General features: G+C 39.0%; 1 protein-coding gene across 1 annotated transcript; it reads left to right on the forward strand.

The window, feature by feature from the left end:
- Positions 1-2,375: 2,375 nt before the first annotated feature.
- Positions 2,376-3,341, forward strand: LOC102135944 (histone H3.3A-like). The gene has a single exon (XM_065538868.2). The coding sequence runs from the start codon at positions 2,395-2,397 to the stop codon at positions 2,803-2,805; it is 411 nt and encodes a 136-aa protein (XP_065394940.1). The 5' UTR covers positions 2,376-2,394; the 3' UTR covers positions 2,806-3,341.
- Positions 3,342-10,554: the final 7,213 nt, after the last annotated feature.

Raw genomic sequence — 10,554 nt, forward strand, 5'->3', positions numbered from 1 at the left:
AGGATGGTCTCGATCTCCTGACCTCATGATCCGCCCGTCTCGGCCTCCCAAAGTGCTGGGATTACAGGCTTGAGCCACCGCGCCCGGCTGAGCTCTCTTTTTTCAGTGCAATTTATCTCTCCCTGTGCCCTGGGAGAGGCCAGACAACAGTCCTGAGAGACACTGCCAGCAAGTTGTTTATGCCAGGAGGGTGTTACCCTACCTGTGGCCTCACTGCAGAGCCCTCTATGGAGAGGGGATGTATCTGATTCTGATGTTCTTTTACAAATCAAATTTCTACATTTTAATTTTTGTACCTCTTCTCAGACTCTGCATTGTATGATATAATATTTATTTTATTATTAAAAATGGTGAAGTAACCAGCACATTGCTTTTTCTATCTTAATATCGACTATCTTAATTCTGTAAAATTATAATGTAAGTCTTGAGTGAAGTAGTCATTGCAGTATTTTATAACCCTAGTCATGTACCATAGCTTTCTCAAGGGGAAAAGTATTATAGTTATCTCTCCAATATTTGCTTGTGTGAAACAGTTATTAACATCGTTTGTAGCTAATCCTGTCTGTAGTGACTGTTTTGAGAACCCTAAATCTCTAATTTAAAGGCCCGAGATTTTATCAGTTTGTATGGAACCTGTGTTTGCTCCTTGGTCCTGGTTTCTTAATAAACTTATGAAGATATTTACCATGGATTTCAGAAGATTTAGAGTACATGTGAGGGGATTCAGTACAAATTACAGGGATTCAACACATTGACAACAGGAAAAATGTAATGAATTGTTAGGTGGGGAATGATGTGAAGTAATCTAAATAAAAGCCTATATTATATTTGTTAGCTGACTTAGTTTATCTTTGTTGTCACTGAGGAAGCACAATTTATCTTCAGTAATTAAGTTATCATACAAAGCCTAAAAATTAATATTCTCTTGGTAAACAAAAGAGTATCTGAGAGAAGTCTCAATCATTTTAGAAGTTTCTTTTGCCAAAATTAAGGACATGCCCGTGACAACGCCTCAGGAGGTCCTGAAAATATGGGCACAAGGTGGTTGAGCTACAACTGGTTTTATACATTTTAGGGGGACATAAAACATCAATCAATACACATAACATGTGCATTCGTTCGTTCTGAAAAGGCAGGACAACTAAAAGTGGGGGCTTCCAGGTCATAGACAGATTCAAAGATTTTCTGATTGGCAATTGGTTGAAAGAGTTATTACAGCCGGGCGCGGTGGCTCAAGCCTGTAATCCCAGCACTTTGGGAGGCCGAGACGGGCTGATCACGAGGTCAGGAGATCGAGACCATCCTGGCTAACACGGTGAAACCCCGTCTCTATTAAGAAATACAAAAAACTAGCCGGGCGAGGTGGCTGGCGCCTGTAGTCCCAGCTACTCGGGAGGCTGAGGCCGGAGAATGGCGTGAACCTGGGAGGCGGAGCTTGCAGTGAGCTGAGATCCGGCCACTGCACTCCAGCCTGGGTGACAGAGCGAGACTCCGTCTCAAAAAAAAAAAAAAAAAAAAAAAAGAGTTATTACTTAAAGACCTGGAATCAATAGAAAGGAATCTGGGTTATAATAAGGGGTTGTGGAGACCAAGGTTTTGTCATGTACATTAAGCTCCCAGGTAGCAGGCTTCAGAGAAAATAGATAGTAAATATTTCTTATTAGATTTAAAGAGGCTGTTCTATCAGTCTTTTTTTTTTTTTTTTTTTTTTTTTTTTTTTTTTTTTTTGAGACTGAGTTTCGCTCTTATTGGCCAGGCAGGAGTGCAATGGCATGGTCTCGGCTCACTGCAATCTGTGCCTCCTGGGTTCAAGCAATTCTCCTGCCTCAGCTTCCCAAGTAGCTGGGATTACAATAAGCACGCATCACCATGCCCAGCTAATTTTTGTATTTTTAGTAGTGACAGAGTTTCACCATGTTGGCCAGGCTGTTCTTGAACTCCTGACCTCAGGTGATCCACCCACCTTGGCCTCCCAAAGTGCTGAGATTACAGGCATGAGCCACTGCACTTGGCCTTGTTCTATCAGTTTTAAGGTGTCTGTGTTGATGTGAATGCTGGTCAGCTGTGAGGCATGTCTGACACTTCTCCCTCACTTTTCATTATGGCTGAAACTAGTTTTTCAGGTTAACTTTGGAATGCCCCTAACCAAGAAGCAGGTCTGTTCAGATGGTTGAGGGGCTTAGAATTTTATTTTTGGTTGATATCCTCCCCTTTCTGGCCAAGATTTGCCAGAAGTTACATTGATGGCCACCAAACTTCTGTTTTGACCCATAGTATTACTAAGGCGGCATGGCTGCCTGGCCCAGGTCCATCCTCTCCCTCAGTGGGAACCCTAGGGCCAAGGGACTTAGAGCCAAAAGATTTATAGCCAGTAAGTAAGGAGGTCTCTGTACCATGGCTCCTACGAAGCAGACTGCCCGCAAATCGACTGGTGGTAAAGCACCCAGGAAGCAACTGGCTACAAAAGCCGCTCGCAAGAGTGCGCCCTCTACTGGAGGGGTGAAGAAACCTCATCGTTACAGGCCTGGTACTGTGGCACTCCCTGAAATTAGACGTTATCAGAAGTCCACTGAACTTCTGATTCGCAAACTTCCCTTCCAGCGTCTGGTGCGAGAAATTGCTCAGGACTTTAAAACAGATCTGCGCTTCCAGAGCGCAGCTATCGGTGCTTTGCAGGAGGCAAGTGAGGCCTATCTGGTTGGCCTTTTTGAAGACACCCACCTGTGTGCTATCCATGCCAAACGTGTAACAATTATGCCAAAAGACATCCAGCTAGCACGGCGCATACGTGGAGAACGTGCTTAAGAATCCACTATGATGGGAAACATTTCATTCTAAAAAAAAAAAAAAAAAATTCTCTTCTTCCTGTTATTGGTGGTTCTGAACGTTAGATATTTTTTTTCCATGGGGTCAAAAGGTACCTAAGTATATGATTGCGAGTGGAAAAATAGGGGACAGAAATCGGGTATTGGCAGTTTTTCCATTTTCATTTGTGTGTGAATTTTTAATATAAATGCAGAGGCGTAAAGCATTAATGCAAGTTAAAATGTTTCAGTGAACAAGTTTCAGCGGTTCAACTTTATAATACTTATAAATAAACCTGTTAAATTTTTCTGGACAATGCCAGCATTTGGATTTTTTTTAAAACAAGTAAATTTCTTATTGATGGCAACTAAATGGTGTTTGTAGCATTTTTATCATACAGTAGATTCCATTCATTCACTATACTTTTCTAACTGAGTTGTCCTACATGCAAGTACATGTTTTTAATGTTGTCTGTCTTCTGTGCTGTTCCTGTAAGTTTGCTATTAAAATACATTAAACTAAAAAAAAAAAAAAAAGATTTATAGCCAATTTAAATGTTCTAGGCCAAACAGGAATGGACATCAACAGGCATTTATTAACCCTTAAAATTTTGTATATAAAAGTCACCAAACAAAAAGTCAAATGTGAGGTTACAAAACTGATTTATCTACTTTTAACTTCTATATAGTGAGCCACTGTGGTCTTGGTTTTAGTTACAATGTAACAATTATCTGTACAAAACATAAGCCTTGTTAAAACTTTTTGGCTAAGGAGTTTAGAGACTTGTGCCACAACGCTTTTTGCCCTCTTTTAGCAATTTGTCCTAAGGTGGCTGATAATGTTTTTAAGTATATATCTATCTGGATAAATATCATAACTGGGACTATTATACCCAGTAGGCTTCATCACAGGTATCTTTATATCCTCTCAGTAATAATTTTCTTTTAATTCTACAGAAAGCAGAAAATTCTTTATGGTTGTGATGGATGAAATGGTGCCATGCATGTAATTATCCAGAAGACAAAGTCCCTTATTTTGCCAGCTGTTTAGGCATCCAGGTACCCATCCTTGATTTGCAGGGTCTGAATTAATTCTGTTCCTCAAAACTGGCCCTTATAATCTCACACACCCACTTCTTCTGGGATAGTCCCTGGGCCTAGAGGAAAGTTGTTTGTATAGGTTTAGCAGCAGGACATTTGCAGTGAAAAACTAACTGGATCCAGTGGGATTCAAAATGACAAAGATTTGCAGGCCTTTTAAAATCATCTCTAGTCTTCTGAATACATGATTCTGATTTTCTCAGAAGAAGTAAAACTACGAGAAATAAATAACAATAGTTTGACAATAGAAAGAGAATGTGCGTGTCAGAACAGAAAAAGGAACCTATTCCATTAGGATGCCAACTAAAAACATGAAGAAAATTATACTGATACTCTTTAGAATATTATTGTAGCCCAGAAATAATTCATGATTCAATTTTCACTCAAAAACAAAATTCAAGGCTGTAGTCTAGTAAAAGGTGTTATAGTTTTCCTTTGAAACAATTTCTCTCCTCTAGTCCTCCTTTTCTACTAAGGAGAAATTACAGTAAGACCAATTTGTGTGTGAAATAAGTTTTAGGCTTATTATACTTGGCCTGATTATTTACACAAAGTGCAGCAAGAATTGTTTGACGATATAGGCTCTTTTCAAGTAGGCTTTGCTGAACTTTACCTAAAAATGTGTTATTCTAGTCAAAGCCTTGGAAAAATAACCAGAGTCTCCAATTGTCTTATTTTTTTTTAAAAAAAAAGACTCTTAGTAAACTTATGCAAATTATATTGTTATGAAATCAGAATATGCATGAACAGTTTCCAAATTTTGGAGACCTCAGATAGAGAGAAAGGTAAATTTGCTTATAAAAACATACTTTACCCAATTGCTCTAAACTATAAATAACTAATAAATACATAAATAAATAAATAAAAATATTTTCATGACTCTCCTTTAACCAAATCAGCAGGCTTTCAAACAAAATGTTGTTTGTTCACCTTGGAACTGCCATTCACAAGCCAACCAGCTCTTGTCAGATGAGAGCTGTTTATCTGGCACTGAAAAATCTAGCAGCTATTCACATTGCTAGAGCCAGTCCTCAGGGAAAAAGAGGCTCCCTGCTAATGAATACCTCCTCCTTGCATCCCCAGATAGCATGATCCTATAAAAACCACATTCATTTTATCATGGCAATCTTAGGGGCACTATTATTTTTGTTAGCATAGGGGTAGCTTTAGTTAGTATTCCATAGCAAGGCAGTAAATATACCTTAAGTGGAAATTCTCTAGTCCAAACTTCCAGTAGTTATCATTGGAAAGTGCTCACAGGCATTTGTCATAAGCCCCAATAAACGCTCCACAAAGAGCTATCAAATGAAGGATTTGTCCTGACCAGCACTCTAGCTTCCACCCTATATTCTGTAGGCTCAGGCAATCTTACTAGTTCCCATTTAGTGTATCCAATGAACATTTCTCAAAGGTCAGATTTACATGCCTTCAGTTTTATGATACTAGATAGGGAAAACATCCCCTAGTGAGATACAATTCCCATTTTCATAGGAAATTTAGGTAAAGGAGTCACAACTACCTTACAGAAAGCCTGTTTAAGCGTCTCAAATTTCATAATCCTATCAGTCTTTACATTTTTATGTTCTGGTCCCAGGAACTTTTCTTCTCTACTACCAGACCATTTGACCATTTCTGGTGGAAAAGGATTTGGGTTCCCAGCATGGAGTTGAGCCAAGAGACTCAAGCTCATTTGTCAATCTTTACCTTAACTCAACTCAGCTTTGCCCCCAGGTAATGTTAGCTTGCTCATTATACCTTTTCCCTTTTGTTTTTTTCTTAAATACCTCCAACATGGGGCAAATGTAGGAAAGTGATGTGGGACCTTTTAATGTAGAGGGGACCCAGCAGGGACTCCCTTTGTTTCACCCAACCTTTGATAGTGTTGTAAAGACCTTTGCCGTAACTCCATCAATTTTCATTTCATTTCATTTCTTAATAAACATCTAACGATTTCCACCATTCTGGGATGAGTCCTTTGACTCCCTTTTGCCTTTCCCTTTTTTGTTGTTGTTAATTACTGTAATGTTCTATTAACATCTGTAAGACCCACGAAGGACAGAAAATTTGATAAGGCTTCTTAAACAGTTGTTTGATTCTGCAGACGTAATGTCATCCAGGGTGCCCATATAGAAGGGGCCCCCTTAACCACAGCTTTTAGCATGATCTGGGTAATAGGCATATTCAGTGGAAACATATCTTAGTTATCATAAAGCCAGTCCCACATGGCTTGCATATAAGGAATATCAGCTACTTCATCTGGGATGCTACACTTGGTATTTTATAGAGAGAGGTGGGAAATCCCCTTCTCAGGGTAAACAGACCTTAAGTGGCATTCATCCAATCCACTGGGCTGATTGTTCTCTCACAAATAACCTGCTCTTCATCTGGATCACATATAATCATCAGTGATTGTCTAATAGTAAGCTATGGGTTCTGTAACAACCCAAACATGCTCTTTCATTCTGTAGCATTTAAAATATAAGATACTGCCCTTAAAGTAGTTATTTTTATATTCTATTAAAGGGTTCTCAGGAAGTGGATGACACAAAACTACAAAATGGAACAATTTCTTTACATTATACTCTATGGTTGGTTTTGCCCTTCCCTCACATTGACTATCTTCTTGGTAACCACAGGTTTGAGAGTTACTTTCTGTTGCCGTGCATAATTCTGCCCTTGGGGTGCAGCTTTCAGGCTGGTGGTGTAAACTCAGACTGATTTAAATCTGAGCTCTGTCTAGCATCAAGGTCCAACTCAGCATTATTACTATCATTATTATTAGAGTTTTGCTGTCGTTGCCCAGGCTGGAGTGCAATGGTGCAATCTCGGTTTACTGCAACCTCAGCCCCCTGGGTTCAAGCGATTCTCCTTCCTCAGCCTCCCAAGTAGCTGGGGTTACAGGCATGCACCACCGCGCCTGGCTAATTTTGTGTTTTTTGTAGAGATGGCATTTCTTCCTGTTGGTCGGGCTGGTCTCAAACTCCCGACCTCAGGTTATCCGCCCACCTTGGCTTCCCAAAGTGCTGGGATTACAGTCATGAGTCACTCCGCCCAGCCTCAGCATTATTCTTTAATTTCATTTTACACTGTACAGATAATAACCAAGGAATCAAAGGTTTCTAACTTCCCACCTTTTGATTTTCTCTTTATTCATTTAGTTTTGTCTGTGTGTGTGTGTGTGTGTATATATATGTATGTGTGTGTGTGTATATATGAGTGTGTGTGTGTGTGTGTGTATATATATATATATATATATATTTTTTTTTTTTTTTTTTTGAGATGGAGTCTCACTGTCTCCCAGGCTGGAGTGCAGTGGCACGATCTTGGCTCACTGCAACCTCCACATCCCGGGTTCGAGTGATTCTCTTACCTCAGCCTCACAAGTCGCTGGGATTACAGATGCACGCCACCACATCTGGTAAATTTTTCTATTTTTAGTAGAGACGGACTTTCGCCATATTGGTCAGGCTGGTCTTGAACTTCTGAACTCAGGAGATCTGCCTGCTTTGGCCTCCCAAAGCTCTGGGATTACAAGTGTGAGCCACAGCGCCCGGCTGCCTGTATATTTTTAGAAGTTTGGAATCGCCTCTAAACTAGAAACAAAACAAAACAAAACAAAACAAAAAAACCCCTAGCCTCTAAACTAGCAAAAACCACATTCTTGTGTTTTATAAACTTCACCAAAATCACTTTTTACTCTTATTTTATCTCTTAGTAAACCAGATTCCCAGTGCAAAAAATTGAGGATTACTTAATTTAACATAACATGATTTTTAAAATTTTAAACTACTGGAGAGAATTTTAAGATTAAATTTACCAAATTAAGCTTACCAAATATTACTAAAGTCATGTGAACTAAAAGGCATCAGAGCTAGTTTTTATTAGTCTGATAAGTACTTACTTTTCTTTTCTTTTCTTTTCTTTTCTTTTCTTTTTTTTTTTTTGAGACAGAGTCTCCCTCTGTCGCCCAGGCTGGAGTGCTGTGGCCGGATCTCAGCTCACTGCAAGCTCCGCCTCCCGGGTTTACGCCATTCTCCTGCCTCAGCCTCCCGAGTAGCTGGGACTACAGGCGCCCGCCACCTCGCCCGGCTAGTTCCTTGTATTTTTTTTTTTTTTTTTTTTTTTTTAAGTAGAGACGGGGTTTCACCGTTTTAGCCAGGATGATCTCGATCTCCTGACCTCGTGATCCGCCCGTCTCGGCCTCCAAAAGTGCTGGGATTACAGGCTTGAGCCACCGTGCCCGGCCAGTACTTACTTTTCTTTAAGCCAATTGATTAGAGCTCTTTCATATGGTTTGGTAGTGAAATATCACTTTCACATGATACATATAAAACATATAGACATAACAGACGTACAGAAAAAGGCAGATCTTATAACATTTTTACATCCCTGTTTTCAAAAATTCTCTCCCTTACTTTAGACTATTAATTTTTTTTTTTTTTAAAAAAAGCATTACAGGAGCCAATAAAAGTTGAAGGAGTGATTTACTATCCCAGGCCTTCTCAAAAGGGAGAGCTGAGGCAGCAAGATGCAGTAGAAGTTGAACTTCTAAGGTATCAATCTAAAGAATTTAGAAAAATAACAAATTACAGAATTTTAAAATTAAAAACATCTTTCATTAAAATTAAGTCAGGCCCCGTGCAGTGGCTCACACCTGTAATCCCAGCACTGTGGGAGGCCAAGATGGACAGATCACGAGGTCATGAGTTCGAGAACAGCATGGCCAACAAGGTGAAACCCCGTCTCTACTAAAACTACAAACATTAGCCGAGCGCTATGTCAGGCGCCTGTAATCCCAGCTGCTCGGGAGACTGAGGCAGGAGAATCACTTGAACCCGGGCGGCAGAGGTTGCAGTGAGCCAAGATCATGCCACTGCACTCCAGCCTGGGCAACAGAGTGAGACTCCGTCTCAAAAAAAAAAAAATAAATAAAAATAAATAAATAAAAAATAAGTCAATGTTTTTAAGCAAATCTTGTTCTAACCAATACTTGAGTTTTACATTAGTGTATTTTTAACATCAAATGCTAATTTCTAGGAAGACTGTTCTGTTGTCATTTTCCTTTAATTATAGCCAATTTAAGCACAAGACTTTTTTAATATATTTTTTTGTGACTCTTATTACAATTTACACAGAACATTTATGATGTGCTTGGACTATCTGTTTTGTCTTAAATATCCACCATTCTTAAACAACCAGTAATTTTATCTTGGGACAGAAATTTACCAGACAAGTTTCTCTGTTATACAAAGTCATTTTTCTTTTCACCTTTCATACTAACAATACCTCTTTATATCTATAACTTTACTTATTTATTTTTTATTTTATTTTTTCAAGATAGAGCCTCACCCACCCTGTCACTCAGGTTGGAGTGCAATGGTGCGATCTTGGCTCTCTGCAACCTCCACCTTCTGGGTTCAAGTAATTCTCCTGCCTCAGCCTCCTAAACAGCTGGGACTACAGCTGCGCACCACCAAGCCCAGCTAGTTTTTCTTTTTTGTATTTTCAGTAGAGACGAGGTTTCACCCTGTTGGCCAGGCTGGTCTCGAACTCCCACCTCAGTCTCCCGAGGTGCTGGGATTACAGGTGTGAGCCACCACATCTGGCCTATAACTTTCTTTAAATCTCTCTTACTTCCTGGTTCTTTTCACTGTGTTTTGTATGTAACCTTTAAATAACTTTTGAATTAGACAAAAATTATTTACCTTTTAATAGGAATACATTCTTTTAAAAAATGTGTTCCTATAAATTTATAATTTGGAAATTACCCAGACATTTAATAAATATCTATTAACATAGATTATATTACAAGTGTATTTATGAGTGTTTATTCCATTATATTTTCTTGACCAATTTATTTATTTTTAATGGTTTACCTAGATTATTTATGAAAACAGTGTTAGTCATTATTTAAAGTTATTTCCCTGTTAAATATTTTTATAGCCTATAAATTTCAGATTTTTACCTACATAAGAAACTTGAGGTGAAGTATATGGGTATTTTACCAATAATTCAGAAATTAGCTCTTTTCATTGAACCAACAATATTAATTGTCTTACTTACCAAAAATTACACAAGCAAAGATCATTCTGTTTGGGGCTATGTTTTCGGTTTTATAACCCTTATGCCAAATTTTGACATTTTATAGTATTTGGCAAGCATAAGAGTGAAACTGCTTCATCAATAAATGCAACTAAAAATGTTGACAGGCCGGGCGCGGTGGCTCAAGCCTGTAATCCCAGCACTTTGGGAGGCCGAGACGGGCGGATCACGAGGTCAGGAGTTCGAGACCATCCTGGCTAACACGGTGAAACCCCGTCTCTACTAAAAAATACAAAAAACTAGCCGGGCGAGGTGGTGGGCGCCTGTAGTCCCGGCTACTCGGGAGGCTGAGGCAGGAGAATGGCGTAAAAACCCGGGAGGCAGAGCTTGCAGTGAGCTGAGATCCGGCCACTGCACTCCACCCTGGGCGACACAGCGAGACTCCGTCTCAAAAAAATAAAAAATAAAAAAAAATAAAAATGTTGACAATTCTTAAGACATTTCTAATATTACTTTACCAATAATATTATATTTGGCTTATTTATAGAAAATTTTACTTAAGTCACATGAACTTGAAAAGCATTTGGGATTATCACTTACTTAATTT

The sequence above is a fragment of the Macaca fascicularis genome, chromosome X (assembly GCF_037993035.2).
Source record: "Macaca fascicularis isolate 582-1 chromosome X, T2T-MFA8v1.1".
Classification (NCBI taxonomy): domain Eukaryota; kingdom Metazoa; phylum Chordata; class Mammalia; order Primates; family Cercopithecidae; genus Macaca; species Macaca fascicularis.